General features: G+C 51.9%; 1 protein-coding gene and 1 long non-coding RNA gene across 4 annotated transcripts in view; one reads left to right on the top strand and one right to left on the bottom strand.

The window, feature by feature from the left end:
- JAZF1 (JAZF zinc finger 1) overlaps nucleotides 1-26,825 on the bottom strand; it is a 210,948-nt gene that overhangs the window by 119,028 nt on the left and 65,095 nt on the right. The window contains exon 1 of one of the 3 annotated variants that reach the window (XM_007505314.3): nucleotides 3,278-3,579. The exons of the other annotated variants lie outside the window; for them this stretch is intronic. Within the exon in view, the coding sequence (XP_007505376.1) occupies nucleotides 3,278-3,332 (55 nt within the window). The 5' untranslated portion in view covers nucleotides 3,333-3,579. Of the gene's footprint in view, nucleotides 1-3,277; nucleotides 3,580-26,825 lie in introns of those variants that run through there. 3 annotated transcript variants of the gene reach the window in all.
- Nucleotides 19,629-23,792, top strand: LOC130454678 (uncharacterized). Its single transcript, XR_008912515.1, has 3 exons — nucleotides 19,629-19,976; nucleotides 20,354-20,380; nucleotides 20,631-23,792. It is a non-coding gene; the product is annotated as an uncharacterized LOC130454678 (long non-coding RNA).

Genomic DNA, 26,825 nt, shown 5'->3' with positions numbered 1-26,825 from the left:
GAAAAGGAGGAAAATGAGTATAGGATTATTTCTGGGGGGAGGGGGGACATTTAGTCCAAGTTTCTTTTTAAATGAACAACGGGAGAGTTTGACACTAGATGCTACAAACACATCCCAGCTGCTCTTGCAGTAACTCTGTCTTTGATGCTAGGACAGATGCTGTTGTAAGCACCCTAGGATGGAAAGTGTTTACTGCTTCAGGGTGCACGGGTACACGGATCAGGCCGCAGTGAGGGTCTGCATGTTTGCACAGAGAGCAAAGCCGGAGCGGGTCCAGGAGCAGGGACATCAAAGGCAGAGATGTATCAGCAGGATGGAGAATGGGCGTTCAAATGATCCCACGGGCTTTCACTCCCATACTCTAGGCCCAAATTTCATCGTCAAGGTTGAAGTTCAGACGTGTGGCCTCAGTGCTCATTGCTGGAGAAGACCTCAGAGCACATCTGGTCCAGCCTCTCCCTAACCAAGGGACCCCTCAACAGCATCCCCCAAAAGAGCCATCCAGCATTTGTGTGAAGACCTCAAGCAAGGGAGAAGCTAAGATGCCCCAAGAAAGACAAGTCTCCCCTTCGAAGACTCTAATTATTGACAAGGTCCGTCCTTCCTTCCTTCCTTCCTTCCTTCCTTCCTTCCTTCCTTCCTTTCTTTCTTTCTTTCTTTCTTTCTTTCTTTCTTTCTTTCTTTCTTTCTTTCTTTCTTTCTTTCTTTCTTTCTTTCTTTCTTTCTTTCTTTCTTTCTTTCTTTCTTTCTTTCTTTCTCTCTCTCTCTCTCTCTCTCTCTCTCTCTCTCTTCCTTCCTTCCTTCTTTCTTTCTCTCTTTCTTTTTTTCTCCCTTCCTCCCTCTCTCTGTCTGTCTCCTTTCCTTCCTTTCTCTTTTCTTCTTCCATTACCGTCTATTTTAGAAGCAATAACTGTATATTGGTTCCAAGGCAGAAGAGTGGCAAGGGTTAGGTAATGGGGGTTAAGAGACTTGTCCAGGGTCGCACTGCTAGGAAGTATCTGAGGTCAGATATGAACTCAGGATTTCCTATTTCCAGGCTTGGCCAAATTGTTTCCTGGGTTTCTGATGGACATACTATGCCATGTAAAGGAAAAAGCCCAGCAACTGGGTTACAAAACTTGTTCCAGCTCTGCCATTTGTTAACCAGATAACCTCAGAGATCCTCTCTCAAACCCTCAGCTTTTTCATCTATAAAACAGAGACAATTCTACTTGCCCAACCTTCTTCCAGATATAGGGAAAATAGCCTGGAGGGGGCCAAAGGGTGTGTGTGGGGGGGGGTCAGTAAAGGGAAGGAACTTCTTCAGAGCAGACTGGGGTCAGGGAAGGTGCCCATCAGCTGGAATGGCTAAACCAGCCATGTTGTATAGACGGAATGTGATGCCATTAAGTGGTAAGAAATTCCCAAAGTGATGATGACTAAAAACTTGTGGGAACTGATGCAGTCAAGTGAGCAGAGCCCTTCACTCTACGAACAACATCATAAAGACAAATATCTCTGATCGACACAATGACCAAGTGTCATCCTAGAGGACCGAGGATGGCCCTCCTGACAAGGACATGGTGGACTTGGGAGGCAGAGAGACACCCACGCTTAGCCACGGCCAATGAAGGAATTAATTTGTGTGACTGCATGTTTACTGCAAAGCTTTGGGGGTCTTTGGAGGAAGAAGAGAATGAGGAAGAGAAAACAAATGACAGTTAAATGAAAAAAAATAAAATTGGACTCAAAGAAGACAGCCCGGGTCACTATGTCCTCATCCCTTAGGGAAGTGCAAGCCACCCTAAGCTCCCATGAAGGTGGGCTGTTGACGTAAACAAGGACCCGCCTCTCAAAAGGGGGTCACACATAAAGGGAAAGTCACCTGAAACTAAAAACTATTCAGCCACCTCTAATCCGATTGAGGCAGATCTGACGCCGCAAAGCACGTACACCCCCGGCCCTGGCATTCAAGCATACAGTGAACAAGCCTGAGAAAGGATCATCTCTCCTTCCCTCACGGAATAACCGGATAAGAGAGGCTCAAGAAGAGATGGTGTGGACAGACATGCTAACAGGTAGCACCTATGGAGGAGATCATGGACCAACCTCTCCTCCTGGTCCCCAGTTCATCTTAACTTTCGGGATTCTTTTTTCCTTTATGGAGACGTCTGTTTCCTCCTTCTTCAAGCTAAGCTGGCTTCTTTGAGTCCCACGTCAATGCTCTGCCCAGCCAAAAGCCAGGAAAGGCTGATGACTGGCGTGTACACGCTCAGAATCTGCATTTCATACCCTTCTCAGAAATAACATAAAAATGTCTGGCGCTCCGTTTGTGGGGATTTATGACTTGGCTTCCCCATGTAAATCAGGCTTCTTGGTTGGGCACAGCTCGTGTCCTCAGATCTCGAACAGAGTGACAGATGGCTGGAGGCTTCACAATGTCATCCTCTCCATTACCAAAGAGCCCCTGGAAAGCACCTCGATAAGATTTTCCGTTGGGGGCTAAGAAGCTGGGCGCGAGTCAGTTACGTGGAAAGGACAGTTATGAGCAGACATCTACCAAAGGTATACATGCTTTCCTGATGAAAGGCATCCTTAGCTGTCCCTCAGAGCATCAATTAGAACCCAATTTGGACCCTAGAAATACAACCCGATCCCAGATGCCCACGAATCAGGGGAGGTGAGGCCAAGTGGCTATTTGGGAACTAGATGGACGGCTGGTCACAAATATGTATCAGTCCAAGGGGTCTGAACGGGGCCCTAACTTCCTGGGACTTTAAAAGACAGATTGTACTTAAAATATTTAATATCCATGTATTTTGTAACTATATTTCAGTAACTAATTGATTTCCTTCTTAACCGTATCTATTTTATGTTATACGTTTAAAAACAGATTCTGTGAAGCGGTCCATAGGTTTTACCAGACTGCCAAAGGGGTCCCCAAGACCAAAAAGTTGGGAACCCTTGGCCTAACACCATTTCCTTCCTGAAAAACTGTTACAGCACAGCCATCATGACTCATGCTTTTATGGATTTGATTGTGGCTCTCGACAATTCAGTGAGAGTAAAATTTCTTTTTTCTTTTTGTCAAGGAAGGGCCTTGGTGAAGTTGGTGTAGTGTGCCAGAAATGGCCCACAAAGGATATGGGCTGCTGTTTCTCTCTCCATGACCAGTCTCCTCCTATGATATGGGTATCTCACGCCTCTTTCTCCCTTTCCAAGAGCTAGTCCTAAACTCCCTGAACCTCCCCATACCCCGGCAAGTACTTTCCCTGTGCCCTTGGGGTCCCCTCCTCACTTTGGCCAGTTGCTCCTAGAACTTCCATTTTGAGGAAGTGCCCAGTCACATTCATTCATTCCTCTTGGTTCCTGATTTTCAGGACTTTCCCACCATTTTTCCTTCTTGCCCCTCATTCATTTTCATTTCCTTTCATAAGTTTCTTCCCTTTATTAGAATAGAAGTTCCTTGAGGGCAGGGAATGCCTTTCTTTGTGTTTATTTTTGTGTGTCCAATGTTAGCACAGTGCTTGAACTCTATGAGAATTTAATAAAAACCTTTCTGACCTCATAATAGGGAGGAGAAACAGCAGAGAGAAACATAGGTGGGGATACAGTTGCATCTGCTAACTGAATCCCTACATAACCCTCTGAGCTACACAAGAAGTCTTCTTCAATGCTGCCTTTCAAGAACTACCCCAAGGAAGACAGAAAAGATGCTGAAACAGCCCTATAACCCTCTGAGCTACACAAGAAGTCTTCAATGCTAGCATGCAACAACCATCTCCAGGATGACAGAAAAGATGCAGAAACAGCCCTATAACCCTGTGAGCTACACAAGAAGTCTTCTTCAATGTTGCCTTGCAACAACCACCCCAAGGAAGACAGAAAAGATGCAGAAACAGCCCTATAACCCTCTGAGCTACACAAGAAGTCTTCAATGCTAGCATGCAACAACCATCTCCAGGATGACAGAAAAGATGCAGAAACAGCCCTATAACCCTGTGAGCTACACAAGAAGTCTTCTTCAATGTTGCCTTGCAACAACCACCCCAAGGAAGACAGAAAAGATGCTGAAACAGCCCTATAACCCTGTGTGCTACACAAGAAGTCTTCTTCAATGTTGCCTTGCAACAACCACCCCAAGGAAGACAGAAAAGATGCTGAAACAGTCCTATTACCCTGTGAGCTACACAAGAAGTCTTCTTCAATGTTGCCTTGCAACAACCACCCCAAGGAAGACAGAAAAGATGCTGAAACAGCCCTATAACCCTGTGTGCTACACAAGAAGTCTTCAATGTTGCCTTGCAACAACCACCCCAAGGAAGACAGAAAAGATGCTGAAACAGTCCTATTACCCTGTGAGCTACACAAGAAGTCTTCTTCAATGTTGCCTTGCAACAACCACCCCAAGGAAGACAGAAAAGATGCTGAAACAGCCCTATAACCCTGTGAGCTACACAAGAAGTCTTCAATGCTGCCTTGCAACAACCACCCCAAGGAAGACAGAAAAGATGGAGAAACAGCCCTATAACCCTGTGAGTTACACAAGAAGTCTTCTTCAATGTTGCCTTGCAACAACCACCCCAAGGAAGACAGAAAAGATGCTGAAACAGTCCTATAACCCTGTGAGCTACACAAGAAGTCTTCTTCAATGCTGCCTTGCAACAACCATCCCCAGGATGACAGAAAAGATGCTGAAACAGCCCTATAACCCTGTGAACTACACAAGAAGTCTTCTTCAATGCTGCCTTGCAACAACCATCCCCAGGATGACAGAAAAGATGCTGAAACAGCCCTATAACCCTGTGAACTACACAAGAAGTCTTCTTCAATGCTGCCTTGCAACCACCATCCCCAAGATGACAGAAAAGATGCTGAAATAGAGCCCTAATTGGAGGAGGCTCTGGCTTACACCCCCAAGAGCTTTCGGGTGTGTTTGTTTATGCTGCCGATAAAAACTTGAAACTGGAATGTAGGCTAAAATCGTTGAGAGATACGATCCGCCTCGGTAAATGGTTTGCAGGAATATAAACCTTTCAGAATTTCATGGCTGTGCAATGCTGCTTAAGCTGGCAATTCGACAAGAAGTGTCAGCATTTAAGTCATCTGGCCCCCCCGCATCTATAAATAACTGGCTCAGCCTTCCCATCTTTAGAGGGCTCCGGGAAGGATCTTGTTTTTTCATGGTGGGAGCCAAGAGGATGAGCTGGCCTGCCTGTGTCCCAGGTGGAGATTGGGACCCTGTTCTTTGGCACCCCCATCCCTTGTGGCCCTACCAGTCTCATCCTCTCATAGCAATCACCTGGATGAAAGGCCAAAGGAATAAAAACAGAATAAAAGCTTAGAATTGGGAATTTATCTGTAATCTATCTTTCTTGGAAACATGATAGCTTGCCATTTGAGGAGAGAGATTTTTTATAAATAGCTCTTCATGTGTTGGGGGACAGCCTAGGATAGTGGATAGGGTACTGGACTTCTAAGGCAGGAAGACACAAGTTCAAATCCTACCTTTGATGCTCCTTAATTGAATGTCTCTGGGCTAATTACTTAACTACTTCCCGTCACAAGAGATTCTTTAGAAGTGCCCATTTGGGTAGAAACACAGAAGGAAAACACATGACATCATTTGTTTATATGGGTATATGATTTGGGGTTTTGTTTTTAAAAGATTGCTTTATTGCAAAAATGAATAATATGGAAATAGGTACGAATGAGAACATTTGTATAACCCAATGGAAGAGCTTATTGGCTCTGGGAGGGGGAGGGAAAGAGAATGAATCATGGGAACATGGAAAAATAAGAAAAGAAGTGCCTGTCTCCCCGATTATGAGTAGTAAGTAGTAATCTCCAGGGCCCACTTACAGGGAGCTCCTTAAGCTGATGAAATCCTAGACTTAGAGTTGGAAGAGCCTTCAGAATGCCGTGGAATTGAACCCCCTTGTATGACAGATGAGGAAAAGGAAGGCGTCCAGGTGATTTCCGGATAGACCTTAGAGTCCATCTACAGTTCAACCCTAAATCCCCCCAATTTACAAATGAGGAAACCAAGGAAACCCAGCCCAGGACTCCTGGGTCTCAAGGCTCTTTTCCCTCCGTATCATGAATCTGCTCCTCACAGACCAGGAAGAGGCATCCCTCACTCAAGGGCTCCCATAGGTGGTGGGGGCAACCCTGACTCCTCCGAGATGAGGCCACATTCTGGTGGGTTTTACCCGGCAGGTAAGGCTTCTCCTATGAGCAGGGGATGGCTCATCTCCAGGCTCCTCATGGTTGCAGCATCTCATCAAGACCATCTAACACGGCACTTGCTCCTCTTTGGAGGAGGAGTCTACCCAGTACAATCAGCCATCCTTCCAACCCTGGACAATCTAAGAAATATGGATTAAGCACCTACGATAAAAAATAAAATAAAAAAAACAACAAAGAACAAACAGGGGGCAGCTGGGTGGCTGAGTGGATGGAGAGCCAGGTCTAGAGACAGGAGGTCCTGGGTTCCAATCTGGATTTGGCCACTTCCTAGCTAGGTGACCTTGGGCAAGTCACTGCACCCCCACGGCCTAGCCCTGCTGATCTGCCTTGGAATGAATACACAATATTGAGTGGAAGGTGGAAGGTGAGGGTTTAAAATAAAAATAAGGGACGGAAGCCCAAGCGCGCAGGGTACCGATTTACAGAGTAAGAAGCATCCTTTGTCCCTGGAGGCTCCCCAAGGAGTCCTGGTTGTGTGGAACGACCCCTCCTAATGCTCCTCTCTGGGCCATCGCCTTTCTTCCTGCTTTCTTAGATCTTCTCCCTCCAGCTTTCTTCTCTGGGAAGCAAGCGGCCTCCGGTTGGAGTCTCTCCACCGCATTTGATAACTGCCTGGGACCAACCATTTGGTATAAGTGAGCTTGTTTCAGCGGCTGAAATAAATGTTCCTGTTGGCCGAGGCCTTTCTAGGAAGAAAGGAGACCCCCCCCCCCCCGTCTTCTGGGGCCCCCCTGGGAGTGCATCCGCTTTGCTCTGCTTTATAGACGTGGCACATGAAGCGGTCCCCAAGTTTCCATGATGGGCAGCCTGTGCAAAGGACAGCGAGCCGCTTGCTTTCCCCCAGCCCAAAGGGAGATGCAGGTCCAGAGCTGGGGACGCTCCACGTTAAGAAGCCTCCACGTCCATCCCGGAGGCCGGCCACAAGTTCCTGCCAGGAAGGCTCTCCGAAGCTCTGCCTGGGAAGCTGGCTCGGTGGCTCGGCCTAACAGACTCCTCATCTCTGAGCCGCCCAGGAGCCCGGCGTGGAGGAGGGGACCCGCGGTGGACACAGACAGCCTGAAAAGCATCTCACGGACGTCCTCCCCAGGAGGGTCCCCCCTTCATGGAGCCCTCTGGAAGGCGCCCGGGGGGGGGTGCTTTCCGCCGTGCCCACGCTCCTCCTTGTGAGGGGTTTTTCTGTGTAAATCGGCCTCTTGGTGGCGTCCATTCATGGTTCCTGGTTCCGTCCACTGAGGACGAGCACAACACGGGAATCCTTTTTAGCAGTAGCCTGCCAAGTCCTCAAAGATTCCCTTCTCTCCCGCCTCCCTTCTGCTGTCCCCCCCCCCCCCCCTCCTTGTCTCTGCCTCCTCTGGGACCGGCTGCTCTAAAGCTTGGTGCCTCCGTTTCCCCATTTGTAAAATGAGAGGGTTGAACCAGAGGGCCTCGGCGGGCCCTTCCAGCCCTGATCTGGGGACGTATTTTCCAGGGTCCTTCCCCATCCTGGTCAGGCTCTGCTGGACACCGTGTACAACTCATCGATGTCCTTCCTCATGAAAGGGGACAGGCTGGACCTGCCCAGCTCCCCAGCGGGCTCGGCCCTGGCCGGCTGAACTCATCAGTCCCTTCTCTTCAGTCTCGTGGGGTCCTTTGGGCGTCTCGCTCCAGCAACTCCAGTGGCTCCCCCAGAGCCTCTCTCGAATCCAGCTCCCCCTTCACCCCCTGCTGCCCGGCTTTCCTGAGCGACCCAAGCCACTGCCCTACTCAGGGCCTCCAGGTGCTCCCTGTTGCTTCTTAGACCCAATACGAACCCCTGGTCTGCCATTCAATGCTTCCATGACCTGGTTCCCTTCAACCTGTATTTCACAATATTTCTAATCAAAGAGAAACTCTTAATTTTAAACCCTCCCCTTCAGAATCAGCGTGGTGCACCGGTTCCAAGAAGAGTGGTCAGGGCTAGGCAATGGGGGTCAAGTGACTTGTCCAGGGTCACACAGCTGGGAAGTGCCTGAGGCCAGATTTGAACCCAGGACCTCCGGTCTCTGGGCCTGGCTCTCGGTCCACTGAGCCACCCAGCTGCCCCCATAGTATTGATTTTAAGATGGAAGGTAAAGGATTAAAAAAGGAATGGCTACTAAGACGGTAGGGCAAGGCTACTGAGACAGACTATAAGGGGTTAAAGGGGGGGTCGACAGGTTTCATGGAACTCCCAAGGGCTCCAGGACAGGGCAGCGGGCAGGGAAACTGCTCCGCTTGGTCAGTGGAGGCGGCAGGCTGCCTCCCAGGACACCCCTAAGGCATGCATCCGCGGCTCTTGGCTGCTGCTTCCACAGCTTTGCGGAAGGCTCAGAGAGGGGTCGTTGGTCCCCCAGAGCATCCACGGCCACCCACATTTACACGACAAATGGCACTCCAGCCAGCCAAATTTCACTCTAGACCGCCCTGGAATGGGGTTCTCCGAGCTCCTCATTTCCTATTCCGGCCCCCTTCTCTTCCGGGAAAAAGGGCCGGGGAAGCCCCGCCCCCCTCCCTTGAGCCGCAGATCAGGGTGGGGCGACGTCCTTCCCCCTCCCCCTCCCCCCCCCCGCCTCCCCGGGGGTCCCTTCTCAGGGATGGGAAGGCGGCAGCTCGGACGGTGGCTCCGTGGGGTCTAACAATGGCGCCCCGCCTGGCTGCCATGGCTGAGCGCGCAGTGATGACGAGAACGGTCCGCGCGGATTACTCCCGATCAAGAACAGCGGCGCAGGAAACCTTTGCCTGTGTCGGGGCTCTTCAGGCAGGCAGTTCTCAGGGAAAAGGAGAGCACGCGGCACTGCCACACGCGCTACCTCGCCGTACAAGGACGGGAGGCATGGATTGGCGCAGACACACACCATCCCCCTAGCCCAGGACTATGGGCCAAGACCACGCCTCCAGCTGGGCGTTTACAGTCCCGGACTCTTGGGATCCCAGATCCCGAGCCAGAAGGCGTCTTAGAGGCGAATGCAGCCCCCCCCCCCCCCCCCATTTTACAGGGAAGAAAACTGAGGTCCCCAGAGGGGCGTCAGATGGAAGATGCGACCCCAGGTGGTCGGCCTCCACATCCAGCATTCATTCCATTGTACCGAACAGAACAGCGTCCAGTTCCGACCTTCCTTCTCCGGCGGACCCTCCGTTATGGTTGGCCCGTTTGACTCCTTTGCCTTCCAGAAGGGAGGCCAATGGGCCTCGGATTGGAAGAAAGCCCGCTCACTTATGTACCACGTGGCAGAAAAGCCGAATCCTCTTAAGAACCAGGAAACCAAACTGAATTAAAAGCCGAAAGAAAGGAAGAGAGCCTGAAGGCGGGCGTGTCCGAGTTACTGGGTAAGCAGATAGAACGCAGTGACGATACAGAACAAACGCTATTAGGAGTCTAACATAACACTGTAGTTGTGAGCAATTGGACCAACTTTAAAGGCAGCCCCCGGCAGGGCTCTAACCGGTGCTGTCGCCCGGATGTGACTGAAGAGGGAGGAGAGCCAAGGACCCGGATGGGGACAGCCTTTCCATAAGAACTGGCCCTGCCCCAACCGAGGGAGGCTGAGAATTCTGTGAGCCGCGAGCAAGGCGGACCTGGACCGGCATCCCAACGGAGTCAGAATTGGGATTCTGGGAAGCCGGAGAGAAAAGGGGACCCGGAAAGGTCAGCCAGTCGGTCCTGACTGCAAAGGGCCTTAAAGGCCAGGCGGAGGGCTTGGCCTTTGCTCCAAGAGTCCCCGATGGAGGACAGACGGGGAGAGGCTGGAAACGGGGGCCAATTAGGGGCCAGTGAAATGATCTAGGCCAACCCGGAAGAAGGCTGGAAATGGGCTTGGGGGCTAGAGAGAAGGGAATGGAGAAGAAGGGAGCTGGGGTGGGGGGAGAGGGGCTTCCCCACGCTAGTCCGTCTTTCACTCAGCGATCCAAGTCAGGTGATCCCCCCTTCCATCAGCACGGGCTGCTCCTGATCCCCTCAGCCCAGATCAAATGGAAACGGCTCTGTCTAGTTTTTAAAGACCTTCCGAACCCACCTGCCCTCCCCTGTCCACTTTTCCAGGCTTCTTCTGCCGGCTGCCCCCAGAATCCAGCTCCTGTCACCCCTAGGAGTCTCCCCCATCCTCCTGCCTGCCTCCGGGCATCTCCGGCTTCCTGGGCGTCTCAGCTAAAGGCTCCTTTCCTACAGGAAACCTTTCCTGGTGTCTCCATCCTAGGGATGGCGCTCTGTGACTTCTTCCGACTTCTCCTGTGTCTATCGTGTGGATGGGCAGAGAGATCAGATGCCGTCTCTCTGTCTCTGCCGCATGGTCTAAGCTGGCTACGGGTCCGGGAGAGCCGGGACCTTATTACTGGATCGCCTACCAGAGCCTTGAAGGTCTTTGTGTGTTTACGCCATGTTCATTCACAACTTTTCAGAACTTCCAGCTACAAGAAGTCAATGCAAGCCTTGAATGGGATGTCACTTACATGTATGGCAAGTCACTTGACCTCTGTTTGCCTCGGTTTTCTCATCTGCAAAATGGGTATAATAATAGTACCTCCCTCCCAGGGTTGTATAAAGACTGGAAAGCCCTTATTTAGAAAGTGCTAAATAAATGTTAGCTATTATGAACATCTCTTTTTTTAAACACCTCCTGAGAAGTTTGTTTTAACTGAATTTTTTTCAAATAGGTATCCCCAACTCTGTGCTCTCCTCGATATGTTCATAAACCATCTAATTTCATTTTAAATAACACTGCGCACACATCTCAACAGTTCTGACATCGGAGCATTTTTCATTTGCACTAATGATCTCCAGGAGTAAAAATAATATAATTACGCCCGAGCTCCTCAGTCAGCTAAATCACAACCAGAAACACACGGGGCGTATTTCATTCCCTCTGTCAAAAAGTCTTCATTTTGGACTATCAACAGAGCACTAAATTTCCATCTGTCACTGGAGACGGGTCCCTTGCCGTGGCTGAAAGGGGAGTGGCAGCTGGCAGACAGCTCATATTTCTCCTGAAATCTCCCCACCTTACGCTGGATCAGAGATCCAGGCCCCCCAAGGAAGGATTATTTTTAGAAGCTGGGTACCCTGCTCCCCCAGGTTCACCCTCTCTCCTCACCCTGCCCCCGACAGCTCCCCACCAGAGACAGACCCACCTTCCCCAACCTCCCAATGGAGGGCAAGCCCTGGGAGCGCCCACTGCCCGGAAATTCAGACTGGCCCGCTGGTGGCCGATAGGATGACCAGGCTGGTCTGCCCACTTCTAACCCTGCACCCGAGCTCGGAGACACCCGGGATGCCCTGGTGGCTCCGGTATTGGAGGATGAGGAGTTCTAGAAGGGACTTTGGACATCATTTGGTCCAATCATCTCCTTTTACAGACAAGGATGGAGCGAACTGATGGCTTTGGACTCTTCCACTGTGTGACCTGAAGGTCGGGTCCTCACCAGACCTCAGTTTCCCTAAGTGTAAAAATGAGGGGACAAAGTGGAAAGCATGATGGAAAGATTTTTGACTTTGATCAGGAGATTCAAGCGTCCACAGGGACAGCTCAGTCCCATGGAAGAACCAGAGATGAAGCAGTCCCTGCCCTCTGGGGGATTATTGACAGAAAATAATGGATACCTATTGGCATTGGCAGCAGAGGGCAGAGCGTGAGCTGGGCTTGGGAGGGAAGGAGCGGAAATAAGCATTGAAATAATGATCATGATAACAGCAAAGCGCTTTACGAATATTCCATTTGGTCTTCTGCACAACCTCAGGAGAGAGATGCTATGATTAACCCCATTTTACAGATGAGGGAACTGAGGCATATTTGTGCTTTACAAAGCTAATATATTAGCTAAATAATATATTATGATATAATTATATTTATATTAGGTATAATCATAATATATTCATATTATATTTCTTATTTATACTATCATTATATTATAAATATGTGGTATAATTATATTATTAATATATAACACAATATAGTATGTAATAGTATAAGGTAATTATGAAATTACAGTAATATAATATATTTATATTAATATTATGTATAATTCTGTTTATATACTATAATTATATATAATTCAAATATATGTCTATAAAAACACAAATCTGCCTCCATTTCCTCATCTGTAAAACGGGGGTGATCATATATATACATATATATATATAAAAATATATATAGGCTAGATAAAACACAAATACTTGTATATCTTTGTTGGCTTGTTGATTTCTCCCTTAAATCATAGCTCCATGAGGTCGAGAACCATCTTCTGTCTCTTTTTGTGTTCTTGGTGCTTGGCACAGTGCCTGGTGCACAGGACACCCTTAATCAATGCTGGCTGATGAATGGGGCCACACAGTAAGGAAGTGTTTGAGGGGAGTCTTGAACCCTGGTCCATCTTCTCCCACTGCCTCTCCTCCCAGAATGGACGATGTGGCTCCCTGAAACGTCCCCAGCAAGCTCGGGGACACGGCCATCTAGAGAAGAAAGGTCTCGGGATGGTTGAGGGAAGAATAGGAGAGGCAGCGAGGTGGCTCAGGGGACAGAGAGCCAGGCTTGGAGGTTCAAATCCAGCCTCAGCTACTTCCCCGCTATGGACCCCTGGACAAGCCGCTTAAGCCCAATTGCTTAGCCTTGACCATTTTTCTGCCTTGGAACTAATACACAGTATTGATCCTAGGACGGAAAGTAAAAGATAAAAGAGAGAGACAGAGACAGGAAGGAAGGGAGGGAGGGGGAAAGAGAGAAAGAGAGAGACAGACAGACAGACAGAGAGAGACAGAGACAGAGAGAGAGGAAGATAGAGACAGAGAGAGAGGAAGATAGAGACAGAAAGAGACAGAGACAGAGAGAGAGAGGGAGAGACAGAGACAGAGAGGGAGACAGAGAGAGAGAGGGAGAGAGACAGAGACTGAGAGAGAGAGAGAGAGAGAGAGAGAGAGAGAGAGAGAGGGAGAGAGACAGAGACTGAGAGAGAATAGAACTTTTTTTTCCTCAAGGAAGGAAGGCTTCAGATCAAGCCCCAAACCAAACTGTGGCCTGCTTGTTAAATGACCTCAAGCCCTGGACTCTTTAGCTGTAAAAATACCAGTTTTCCATCCTGGCTCTCAAATAAGTATCGGAGGGGAGCCAAGCCTCGGTGCCCCTGGGAAGGGCCACATTCTTCTGGCAAATCTTTCCCACAGAAAAAGTAGGGAGCCCCCCAGGCTCCCCAGAGCCTCCTGCCCTGGCGCAGAGGATTTCCTTTGGTTCCCGGATCACAGGTTGAGGGCAGGAACCTTCAGGAATGTGGCTCCGGGACTCCGTGGCCCCATCAGAATGCCCACAATTTCAGAGCACACAAATGACATCATGGCGGGCCAGTAGGCTGTTTCCATTTCCACTCTGGTTATCAGCCCTCGCTCCGTCCTGCCAGAAGTCGTAAATTGGAGTGACAATATGTTTGAGAAATGGCTCTCCTTGGCCTGAGAAGTTTTAAATGGAACAAGACAGGAGGTTGTGCAGGATCGGGGTGCCTGAGGAGGGAGTCCCAGAGGAGCCCATGGGAAGTGGGGGTTCCTTCCAGAGTGGTGGGGTAGTGTCTCCTAGGCCCTCCCATCGACATTGTCTCGATGTCTTTTCTCAGTCTGGGATGGCAGGGTGGGGGTGGGGGTTGGATTTAACTTCTGGGTCAGGAAATTCTGAATTCGAGTCCTACTTCTGACATAAACTGGCTGTGGGACTCCCAGTAACTTACTGAACCACTGAATGCCCCAGACTATGGTAATAGGGTACCAGCATGCATGGGAGTCTCCTTATTCTAAAGCAACAGAATGATTCAGTTCTAGTCTCTGGCCTTATTCATGAGATCCTGAATGGAGAATCAGAAAGGACCTTGGAGGCCATCTAGTCCAACCTGTCATTTTACAGATGAGGAAACTGAGGCCCAGATAAAGTGAGGCGACTTGCCTGAGGTCACCTAATGCTGTGGAAGATGACATCAGTGTGGCACAATGGAAATTCCTGCTACCTTTGGAGCCGGGGGGCTTGAGTTTGACTTCTGACTGGCATTTACCACTAATGTGACAGCGAAGTACATCATTTAAGGGTTTGGACATCAGTTTCTTAATCCGTAAAATGGGCACACCAAGGCTGGAAACCTTAGGGGCTACTGTTGAGAATCAAATGAGATAAGGTAGGAAAAGAGCCTCGTCAACTTTTAAGGCTGTGAGAATGGCACTCCTGAACACTGCTGCTGCCATTTCTTTTCCTGACTGTTGGTCTTTTGATGTTTCCTGCCAGTCACATTTGGTGCTGGAGATCCTGTCAGGTCTTGGTTAAAGCCTGATCTTTCCTTCTGGGTCACTGAGAAAAAAGACCAAACATCGTACCCAACCCCAGGCACGAAGGTGGGACAGAACAAACAGCCTGCTTCTCTTGGCTTTTCCAGCCTGGGCTAGTATGCATCACAGAAGGCCTGGACAACCCACATTCTGAATAAGAATCCCCCAACTGGTTGAGTCGTTGGCCATAAATCCCTACCTCCATGCCCTTGATCCGTCTGTTCTTGCCTCCTAGCTTGTTCTGTCCTTGGTCCCCTCCCCCAATTTCATCTAAATTCTAAACATCCTTCACTGCCCAAGCTAGTGTCCGGACTCTTTCAGGAAGTCCTCCTTCATGACTCTTTCAGGAAGTCCTCCTTCATGACTGCCCCAGTTATTTCTCCCTTCTTCAAACACCAGAGCACCCAGCGCCTTTGGGCACTCAGAATCTACTGGCTGAATGATTGCTTATCTCGGAGCTCATTAGACACCCGTCTCATCGATGATTTTAAATCAGAGGACTTTTAGTCCATGTGGGCTGATCTTAACAGATGATGGCGAACCCCATTCTAAAATGGTTTGTAACTCAACAATTGGACATGTCGGAGGTCAATTGTGCCCTAAAACAAGGAGGAAAATGGGGAGCACCCAGCTGGCCGGCATCCGTATGGAGGAAATGGCCGCTTCATTCCAAGGCTGAGCAACGGCCCGGGCCTTCCTGATAGCTAATCTGACTCTGCCCTGCTCCAGCTTCTGCTTTGTTCCCATCCCCAGAGGAAACGGACCTCGGTCCAGCCTGGAGACCTTCCTGCAGGGCTGGCGGCTGAAGATAGCCACCACCGTCCCCTCTGCCTTTTCCCAAGCTCAAGAGGCCTCTAGACTTTGTTTTTTGAACCGACCCTTTGATTTCATCAGAGTAAAGACTCCCAGGGAGGAAATTCCACTGGCTAACGCACATAGTCAGCTGTTCTGAGACGGGAGGCCCTACAGAGTTTGGGGGGACCCTGAGAAGACCTGTGTAGGGTCACACACTGTATGCTGGGGGTGAGACTTGAACTCGGGGCTTCCTAGCCAGTCCATAACAGTCTAGTTTCCTTTCTCCTGTGATGGCCCTTCAAATTCTTAAAGAAAACACCACCAGAGGGCCATGTTGTTTCCTCATTTTCTGTTGTATCGGACATTGGGGGATCGTATTTGGGTTTTCTTGGCAGAGGTACCGGAGTGGTTGGCCGATTCCTTCTTGGGCTCATTTGAGAGGAGGAAACAAGGTCAACAGGGGGAGTGACTTGTCCAGGGTCCCAGAGCTAGGAAGGGTCTGAAGCCATATTTGAATTCACGAAGAGGAGTCTTCCTGACTCCGGGAGAGGCTGTCACCTCGCTGCCCATCACAGGGACCAGTTAGTCAAACTCCCTTGTTTACAAGAAGGGAAACTGAGGTTCAGGAAGGCGCGCGAATTGGCCTGGCCACGGTCCCACTACGGCGGGCGCTGTTGGACAATCTTGCCTCAGAAGACCGAGATGGAAGGATGACTGCCCGTGCAGAGGAAATGCCGATCCTGCCCTCCCAGCCCTGATCCCACACTGACATCTAGTGGCTCCGGAGGATCATGGCAGGCCGGCCCTTCCCGGGCAGACACCTGCAGGAAACCAGTATGGCGACCGCGGCCCGGCTCGGGTTTCTCCAGCGAGATACGGGAGGGGAAGAATTGGGCCCGCTTGAAAGCCCCAGAAACCCGCCAGTTGTTGCCATTGCACTTGTTCTTGTCTCTTTCTGTCCTTGTTCGGCGGATGGGTTCGGGGACCGCCGAGCCCCATCTCACGAGGTCGCGTGAGCGCCGCGGCTGGCTTTGGGGGCCGATACCGTCCGGAGATATTTAGTCCAGCGTCTCTTCCGCAGTGGCGGGGCCGAGGGACAGCTTGACAGCGTCCGAGGGGACGCAGGGAAGGCCGGCCTCTGTGGCTCCCGGAGAGCCCATCTGGGCACTTCCAGCAGCAGCAGGGCTGACAGGACCTCTGCCGCCATCACGTGGGTGAGCTGCGGTAAACACGCCAAGCCCCCGGGCTACAAAGACAGACTAGCGGCCCTCGGGGAGCCCACCGACACCCTCTTCCAGGCGGGGCAGGACAGGACAGGACGGAAGGCGGAGTGTCCGAGGAGGGCTTCGGCAGCAGCTGGCACCCACGCTGGAGGCACGGAGGCAGTGTGGTACCCAAGAGGGGTGATGGGCGAAGACCCTGTGGGCAGGGCGGTGCCATCTCGCAGCTCCATTGGCCGTAACCCAACCCAACATCGCCTTCTCTCTGGCAAGCCAAGAGGCCGGCCAGGACGGCCCAAATGTCCTGGGATCCCCAGTCTGGGGCGGAGCGGGCAAAGGAATATGGCAGCCCGGAGCCAGAGCTGGGCTTGGAGAGCCCGGGGGAGGCAGAGAGGACCCAGGGCACCAGGGCGCCTCCGCCATGGCTGACCATTCCAGGCACTGGGCGAGGAGCGTCTTGGGGGCCGGCAGATGGGGGAGGCGCCCCAGCCCCTGGATGCTCTCCTTGGGGGGGGGGGCTTTCCATTTCATCGGAAGCCTGCCACCCGGAGGCTGGGCTCCCTGGTAAGCCCGGTGGGATTGGGTGACGCTGTTTCCTGCCTCCTCACCTCAAAGCATCACCGGCTGCCTTCAAAGCTCAGGAAAGGGGGTCCTTCTGATCCCCCCCAGCGGCAGTGCCTGCCCCTCCCCAGATCCCCTGGCTTCACTGTTCTACACTGAGTGCGGATGTGGAGGACAATGTAAGTTCTCTGAGGCAGGGACATGCTTCCATCACAGACTCAACACTGTATTGGCTCTGAGGCAGGAGAAGAGCAAGGCAATGGGGGATAAGTGACTGGCCCAAGGTCACACAGCTAGGACGTGTGGACCTCCCCTCTCTGGGCCTGGCTCTCCAAACCCTTCCCTTCTGCTTTTCTATGGCTTGCCCAGTAGTTCCTGGTACAAGCAGGCGCCTAATAAATGCTTCTTAATTGAACAATTCTAGTTTGGGGGTTTTCTTCCTGCAGGGAGACCGTGTGCTGGAGAACTCCTGGGAGCAGGGGCTTTTGTTGCCCTTATTCTGGCTATTTTCTCATTCTGATCTGGTTAGATGGAGTTCAGTGACAAAATCAGAGCCGGAACCTGGCTAACCTTGGGGGGTGCTCTCGAGGACCCCCAACTCAGGGGGGTGGGGGGTGCTTTCTCTCACAGGGCTGTTGTGAGACTCCCACATTGCCTTCTACAGGGGGATTTTGGGGCCTTTATGAAGTGCTTTAAGGCTTACCTAGCACACAATCTAGGTTTTTTTATTTTTACCCGTGAGGTAGATGCTGTTGTTATCCCCATTTTACAGTGAGGGAAACTGAGGCTCAGAGAGGTTCCCAATGTAGACATTTCTACAGCTCCGGAGGGAGCAACTGTATCAATAGATAGCGCCCCCCTCCCCATCCCTATAGAACTTAGGTATGAGTCAGTGGAATGATCCTGGTGAACGTCTTATTCAAACTAAAACTAAATATAAGAACAATTCATTTTTCTAACAGATCGAGGCTGGCAAAGGCCTTTACACATTGTTCTACATTTCTCTCAATCGCCAAGTTTTTATTCCATGCTTCCTGTGTGCCTAGCACTGTGCTAAGTCCTGGAGATACAAAGAGAAAACCCTCCAAGAGCTCCCATGGAGGCAAGAACGGGTGAAGAACCAGGTGAGTTTGGGTGACAGGCAGAATAGAAACGGGGGCACCGCAAGGGCTGGGCATTTTGGACCGAGCTCTGGACTTAGAATAGGAAGATTCGAGTTCAAAAGTGGCCTCAGACACCTACTCACTGTGGCACCCTGGACAAAACACTTAGCCTCTGGGTGCCTCAGTTTCTTCATCTGTAAAATAGGGCATTAAGTCCAGGGTCGAATCACCAAAAGGTATCAGACGCAGAAGCTGAACGTGGTGCGTCCTTGTCTGTAGCCCAGGAGCGCCCACCCAGCCCTTCATGGCATCAGCTTCATCATCACGATAATAATTAAAATGATAGCATTGCTGCCCTTCCGTTGTGTCTGACTCATCATGGCCCTATTCAAGTTTTTGTGGGCAAAGATACTGGAGTGCTTTGCCACTTCCTGCTGGGCCATTTTGCAGAGTTGGTGACTTGCCCAGGGTCGCATAGTGAGTGTCTGAGCCCCGCTTGAACTCGGGTCTCCCTGCTTCTTGGTCCAGCCAAGGTGAGGATCCACAGAGCTCATTTGGGCAGTTGACGGTGTCCTCGCTTATCCAGCGAAAAGGCTCTAACAGATCACCACCGAGGTAGGAAAATGGAAAAGCCCAGAGTCTGCCTTCCCCCTCTTGGGGCCATCGTCGGGTTCTTCCTTTGGACAATCCCAGGGGAGCAGAGCCCAAAGCTGGGGGGCCTCCGGGAGCCCCGGCCCAGCTCACACTCGATGCTGCTTTAGTCGGATGAGCTCCGGCGGGACGACGAAATGACGGGTCAGCATTTGGGGAACCTGCACAAACGCCGGCCACCTGCCTCCCCGGGGCACCGCGTGGCGGGGGGGGGGGGGGGAGGGGGGGGGGAGGGGGACGAGGGGGAGGAGGAGGAGGAGGAGGAGGAGGAGGAGGAGGAGGAGGAGGAGGAGGAGGAGGAGGAGGAGGTGGTGGGCCTTCCCTCTCAAGTCTGCCATCCACCCTCCTGTCCCCCCCAGCTCGTCCCACGGCGCAAAGGCCTTCCCTCTCCGCACCATCAGGGTCCTGCCAAGATGCAATCCTCTGCCTGAGCGACTCCCCAGGGCAGAGGACGCCGCGGCCCCTGGCCAAGACGCCACTCCCGTCCTTGCTGAACTCGCGGGGACAACCCTCCCCTCACTGGGGGTCCAACGGGTTTCCTTTAGAATTTCTGGCATCCGTGATTATCGGGCTGTTGCAGGATGCGGGCCTCGTCACGCCTCCATCCCAAGCAAGGAGTGACGAGCGGCCTACCCAGTGCCGGGCCTGCGCGGTCCAGAGGAACCCTTCCCACCTCTCCCAAGTGACCTCCAAACTCCGCCCCCAGTCACGCTCTCCTGGGCGAGGAAATGAGCCTCATACGGAAAAGCGACGCGCCCCCCCCCCCAAAAGTTGTTTGGAGACCTGGAAGTCAGCATCGATTATCCAGTGATGGGAGGGGCCAGCCTGGGACTCCCCAGCACAGACCCCTGGGAATGAGCGCTCGGCTCCTGACCACATACACGGCTCTATTATCTACAGCTTCGTGCCCGGTGCTGCCTGGGGCACTGAGGCGGGGCGGGATGTCTCCCAGGCTGGGTCCCAGGAAGCCGGGGCATCGCCTGCCGCTCTCGTCCACACTGGCGATGGCTGGGAGCTGCTGGGCACGTTTGGAGGGGAGAAGAGAACCCTGGGCCACGGGAAGACCACGGTCAAGGCTTTGCAGGGATGTCGGGCAAAGGAGGGATTCGCCTCATTCTGTTCGGCTCAGACTCGGTCAGTCCCCAGACATTTATGGAGCCGTCACGGTGGGTGCGCCAGGTTGGGGACAGGCAGACACGGCCAAGAGGCTGACTTGGGCCCCGGAAGGCTGGACCGGGGGGATGGGCTGCCCAGGTCCAGCCCAGCACTAGGCTGAGGAAAGGGGCTGGAGATGGCTGCGATGGGTGCCGGCTCAAGGCCCGGGAGGTGGTGGGGGAGCATTAGAAGAGGGATCCCCCGTTTGGGGCGGTCCCGGGAGGGCTCCGCTCCCCATCTTCGGGCCTTGGTGTCTGGGCCTCTGAGAGGGCGAGGGCGCCCCGCCTCTCCTCCCTCCTCTCTCTGGCTCTCTGGCTCTCATCTTTTACATTTATTTTTATTTCTTTTCTTTTCAGCTCCGAATTCTCCCCACCACGGAAAAGGTGAGCCTCGGTCCTGGGAGGCGGGTATGCGGGCAGCCGGGCTCTCTGCGAGTGGGCCTGACGGGGAATAATCTGGGATGGCTGGTGGGCAGTGAGTGACCAGAGGGGGGAGGGCGGCCCTCGGAACCATGCTGGAGCAAAGGGGGCGGGGCTTCGGGCTCCCCGGGGTGCCAGGCAGGACGCTGGGGCTGTTGGCCCCGAGGGAGCTCCTCACCAAAGTGGCGGTTCCGTCCCTTCCTGGCATTTACAGGGTGGTCGGTGAGCCCAAAGCAAACCTCGGGGAACACGGGCTTCGCTCTAGAGCCGGGCCGGAGGCAGCTCGAAGGGTTTAAGAGCACGAGAGGGGTCGAGGCTCTCTTCTGGCCCAGACGGAGTGCAGACGGAGCACTCTAGGTGAATCCCGGGGAAGAGAAAAGGGCTTTTCCGGGAACTCCAAGGGCCCAAGCGGCATAGGGCTGCCTCCCCTCCGCTTTCTGGCCTTAGGCCGGAAGAAGGTTCAGACCGACTGGACGGAGGGCCAGTCCCCACCAAGACGGCAGGCTCGGAGAGCCAGGGACCCAGCTTCCTGGAAAGTCTCAAAATGGCGGCCAGCAAGGACCCCTCCCCCCGGAAGTCATGGAGGCCCACCCAGCCCTTTCCTCATTTGGGGAGCAAGGACGCAAGGCAGACGCTGCGGCTCCTACCCTTCTCTTTATCCGTTTGTCAGACTGGCCCGGGGCCTCGAAGGACGGAGCCATTTATAATGTCAAATCCAGAGGAATACTGAGAGAGCTTCCAAGAATGTATTTCACTTCTGCCAGCTTCGGGAGGGGGGAGGGGAGAGCGGGCGGGGAGCCGCGATGGAGGGGCTCGCCGGCCAGTTTCCATTTTGGTTTTGCCAAAGGAAACATCATAAACATTCCCCAAAGAGCTGGTGGAACCCGAACACTTTCTACTGCGAGGAGGAGCCGGGCGGATGGACGACAAACTCATCATCTCTCTTCTGTTATGATTCACACAGGAAGCCTTTCCCCGAGAAAGTCCACACCTGAGCTTGTTCCCCGGCGGAGCCTGGACCGATCGCTCCGCAAACCCCCAAACCCTACATAAACGGCAGCCCCTGAGAGGGGGTGGCGGGGGGAGGCAGAGCCGCCCCCCAGGGAGATCCGAGTTGGGGTCACTTACTGGGTTTGTGTCCCGGGGCAAGTGGAGTGACCCTCCGGGGCCACGCAGGAGGGCAGAGGTGGGCCTGCACCCCCTGCTCGGGCGAGCCCTGCCCTCACCTAAGAGCACCTACCACGGGCCGGCCAGCCAGGCAGGGAGAAATGGGGCGGAGCCCAGGCTGGAAGCCCGCTGCCTACCAGGAACATCCCCAATGCCTGCTGGGGCTGCCTATTCCCCCTCAGGGGTCCTCTTCAGGGCGGGGCTCACAGGCCGAGGCTCCCTCTTGTGTTCACCAGAACTGGAGGTGGCACAGCGCCAGGCACCGGAGGGGGCCTTCATGAATGGCTACTCGTGTGGATGGATCCCGGAGAGCGCAGGTAGGTAGAGACCTCCCAGGGCTCATCCAGCTCTAACCGGGGGACCCGGAATCTCCCGGTTGGAAGGAATCTCTGGGGCTAAGGAATGGGGAGAGACAGACAGACAGAGAGACAGACGGAGAGGCAGACGTGCAGACAGACACACAGACAGTCAGTACAGGCACCCGGCCCTTCCCAGGAGAAGATTCCGAGGAGGCTGCTTGCGGGGCGGCCCTGTGGCTGGGAGGAGTCGGAGAGGGGCCGATGCTGAAGGGAGGCTTGGGGAGGGTGTCCGTCAGCCCGTCCGGAGATGCCATCTGGGCTGCTTTGGGGCATCCATGCCAGGGAGACAAAAAGACAGATCGGGAAGCCACAAAAATAAACCTGACGGTTTCCTTGGAAGACGTTTGGCTCCTGATGCATCTCTGGTGAACCATGTTTGAATCCAGTTTTTGTTTTTTTTAACCCTCATCTTCCCTCTTGGAGTCAATACTGTGTAATGGCTCCAAGGCAGAAGAGCAGGAAGAGCTGGGCAATGGGGGTCAAGTGACTTGCCCAGGGTCACACAGCTGGGACGTATCTGAGGTCAAATTTGAACCCAGGACCGCCTATCTCTAGGTCTGGTTCTCCATCCACTGAGTTGCCCCCTTGAATTCAGTTTTTGACGTTTGCTACCGGTCTGACTCCTGATAAGTCATGTAACCCCTCTGCCTCAGTTTCCTCATCTGCAAAATGGGATGACAGCAGCACCTACTCCCAGACTTGGGGTGAGGCTGAGACACTATGGGACGAGCACGATGCTAAATTGAATGAAAGCGGTTCAGAACACAAAGATGGAGCTTCTGTTGTTGGGGGAGGGGAAGCGATGGCCAAGCATGGGGCTGTTAGGGAGCTCGGAGGCCCCGAGGCCACCCCACACCTGAGCAAGGTCCTCGCAGCAGCAGAAGCAGAGCTGGATGGCGCGAGAGCAGCCAGCAAACACGGGCTGGGAGGGGCGGGAGCCGCTTGGACCTGTCGGCAGAGCAACGAGTCCGCGTGGTCGTTGTTAAACCATCCGATCCCACGTGGCCGAACCGCTGGGACGAGCCAGGGTACACGGATGAAGGCCGCCGTCTCCCCGCCGATGGGAGACCCAGCACCTACGATGGCTCCGCTATCTGGGGCCATCCGGCGAGGGCTGGCCAGATCCACGCTGAAGCCGAAGCTTTCTACCAAACTGACTGGGTGAAGGGAAATAACTCCCTGTTCCTGGTCGTGATGGGAGTGGGAGGGAGAAGGAGAAAAAGAATATCTCCTGAAAGCAGCCTTTAAAAAAAATCGAGAGAGCAGCGAGATAGCTCAGTGCATTGAGAACCAGGCCTGGAGACAGGCGGTCCTGGGTTCAAATGTGACCCCATTCACGACCTAGCTGTTAGACCTTGGGCAAGTCCCTGCCTCAGTTTCCTCATTTGTAAAAGGGACAAAATTATAGTATCTGCCTTCCAGGATTGAGGATAAAATGAGATATTCATAAAGTGCCTTGCAAACTTTAAAGTACCATTTACATGGTAGTTATTATTTTTTACTTATTACTGTGTCTATGTTATGGCTCCCCCTCCCCTTGGGAATGTAAGCCCTTTGAGGGCAGGGACTGCCTCACTTTTTTGTCTTTGTATTCCATGTCCTAGGTCTGTGTCTGGCCCTAAAATACTCACTGAATGAATGAATGAATGAATGAATGAATGAATGAATGAATGAATGAATTCTTTAGCTGTTATCATGTTCCCCTGACCATACTTCATCACCTTTTATGGTTGGGATTTTCAAGAGTGAAGGAAGACAGTTTGGGGGCAACTTATATCATTAAACATTTATTAAACACCTACTGTGTGCCAGGCACTGTGCTTAGTGATGGGGATACAGAGAAAGGCAGAAGCCAGTTCCTGCTCTCAAGAAACTCCTATTCTAATAGGGGAGACAACACAGAAAAAGAAGCTGAGGCGGAGGGCGCTCAGACCGGGCTCATGATGAAGTCCTCCAGCCCGACGGGGAGATGAGGAGGTGAGGAGATGGGAGAAGCTATCTGACATCCACCCGCCACCTTTTCCAACCACCAGTGACTGCCACCGCCTCTCCAGTCCTAAAAGTATCTTGATACACATCCATATATAGATGTGTACGGCTATGTACATACACGTGAATACATACATACCAGAGAAACATGTAAAAGATGTAGGCTTGTACGAGAAATCTTTCCATCCATCCTTGCATGCATCTTTCTACCCATCCGATTTGTCCATTTGCTCTCTCTCTCTGCTTGTTTGTCTGTTCATCCATCATCCATCATATCTATCCATCCATCTATCTAACCTTCTATTTGTCTGCCTGTCCATCCATCCATCCATCCATCCATCCATCCATCCATCCATCCATCTATCTATCTATCTATCTATCTGTCCGTCTGTCTACTTGTCTATCCATCCACCATTCAGTTTCTTCAAGGGCACAACGATGGGACCGAAGGAGCTCTCATCTAGTCCTGTCAGCCTGAAATACTGTTATACGGGGAAGAGGGCGACCAGTGTTGCGACTGTGATTTTTGATTAAACATGACCTGTTGCCAAAGGTTTTCTGAAAGCTCCCAAAGAACAAGATCTCCCTCTCAAGGAAGCCCATTCTTCCCTTGGAGAGATTTTCCTTATGCTAAGCCATCACCTGCCTCTCAGCCGCTTCCCTCCAGGATTCGTAGCTGTGAACTCTGGGGCTAACCATTCTCCTTCCACATGACAGCCTTCAAAATATCTGAACCCAGCTCCCATGTTGGCCTTAGTCTTCTCCAGGTGAAGAATCTCCAGGTCCTTAACGGATCCCCATGTGATATGAACCCAAGGTCCTTGACCATCCTGGTTGGTGCCTACCCCATTAAGTCCCATTTGCCTAGTGCCTTGAGATTCATGAAGGAGAGGAAGAGTGGGGGAATGGGGTCCCAGGGGCCAAGACCAGCCCCAGCCGGACCATTTACTGACTGTGGGTAAATTATTTCACTTCAATGGGTCTCCGTTTCCAGATCTACAAAATTAGAGGAATTGGGCTCTTTGGGACTTCTTGAGATCTAAATCCTCCATATAGCCACATGGTTTCTTTCTACAAAAACCCGCAGAAGGCAGAGGCCAGGGCAAACGGGCCTGGCTCTGTGGGCCCCAAAGTCGAGGGGAGTCTTGTCTCCGAGAAGTCGTCTGACCTAATGATCAGGATATGACCCCACTTTCCCAGGCGCAGGATGCTCAGAGCAAGCACCTTGGAATTCCATGCAGTTATTGAGCCAAGACTTAGAAGCTCTCTTTGGAGACCCAATCCCAGTAGGGGGACGACACGAGAATTCTTGCTCCGGACAAATGGATTTCTTTCCGGTATTTAGCAGTGGTTGAGATCATGCATTCTGGGAAATGAAGCAAGCTCGCATCTGCTTTCCATAAAGCGCCTGCTTCCTGAGGACACTCAGGTCGGAATTCTCCACCCGGCTAAGGGACTTGGCAGGATGGAACTGACTGAATGCAAATGGTGCCTATGTGCGCTCAAGATCTGGTGAACCAGAACCTGGCTAACTCCAATGTGCTCTTTGTAATTAAGTATGGCGGGGAGGGGGGAGTGTTCCAGGAAGAGGAATTTGATGGTATTTCTATTTCTGTCCATGGTACAGGACCTTGGAGGGAACATGGTGAAAGAGAGCAAATTCAGAGTCAGGAAGAAGATCTGAGTTCAAATCCTTCCTCAAACAACTGAGCTCTGTAGCACTGGCAAGTCTTCTGCCTATCCTGGCTTAGTTTACGCATCTACAAAATGAGAGGGGTGAGCTCGATGGTCTCTCAGGACCTTTCCAGCTCTAAATCAATGACCTTATAGCCAGTGGCATTTCTGAGCTCATCCCAATCTGCCTTAATGGCAAAAGGGGTCCAGGATGTTTCAACAGTAAATTGTCACTGGGCGTATCACAGGGTTAGAGAACCGGAATGACTGCAGAGGCTGCTGAGTCCAACCCCCTCAATTCTATTCATCATGAGGAAGAGGAGAAAAAAGACCTTCCCAGGAGCACCAAGGAGCTGTTTCCCCAAAATGGCTTTCCCATTTTTCTTTTTTCCTCCCCGAGGAAACAGGTCCTGTGATAAACTAAGAAGGTGTAAACCGCCCCATCCCCAGAGCGAGAAGGCGACTGCTATAATGCTGAAGGCCCCCCCATTCTTGTCACCCCAAGTCAGGCCTACAACATTAATTTATTTCTGAAACATTAATTAACTGGAGTTTTTTTGCATGTAATTTTCTCTGGCATTTTTGGAACCTATTCCAAGCCCCGTGGAAAATGGCAGGACTGTCGTTATTAAAGTTAGCCTTTGAGAAAGTCCGCCAACAGAAGACATGAATACATTAAAAAGCAAAAAAAAAATGCACAAAAACCTGCTGAGAATCCAGATCAGGTAGATTGAAACTGTCATGAAGAGGAAAAGCCTTCATTTCATTACGGCCTAATTCTGCTCTTCTTTTATCCTTCCAGAGTGAATCCCGCCTGAGAATCTCCCAACAGATCCCTGAGGAAGCCCTACCAGCTGACAAGGTCACCAACATCCAGGGCATTTGATGTTTACAAAGCAAAGCGTATCAACAATTTTACAGATAAGGAAACTGAGGCACCCAGAGGTTCAAAGATTTGTTCTGGTCACCCCACTCTACTTCTCTCAAGGAAATACGTAATGGAAGCTTCCTGTGGGCAGCAATGGTTTCATTTTCACTATTTTTTTAGTCTCTGTATACCTAGTACCCCGCTTCGTCCACTGAACACAGGAGGCACTTTGTAAACACACGGCAAACCAAGCACAGAGAATCAAAGCCCGAAGGTCTCCTGCCTTCACCATTCTCTTTTTACAGATGAAGAAACTGAGGTCCAGAGAGCATCCTCCAGGGCCACCCGGTAG

Source organism: Monodelphis domestica, chromosome 5 (genome assembly GCF_027887165.1).
Source record: "Monodelphis domestica isolate mMonDom1 chromosome 5, mMonDom1.pri, whole genome shotgun sequence".
NCBI classification, from domain to species: domain Eukaryota; kingdom Metazoa; phylum Chordata; class Mammalia; order Didelphimorphia; family Didelphidae; genus Monodelphis; species Monodelphis domestica.
This window is presented reverse-complemented; position numbering and strand designations above follow the sequence as displayed.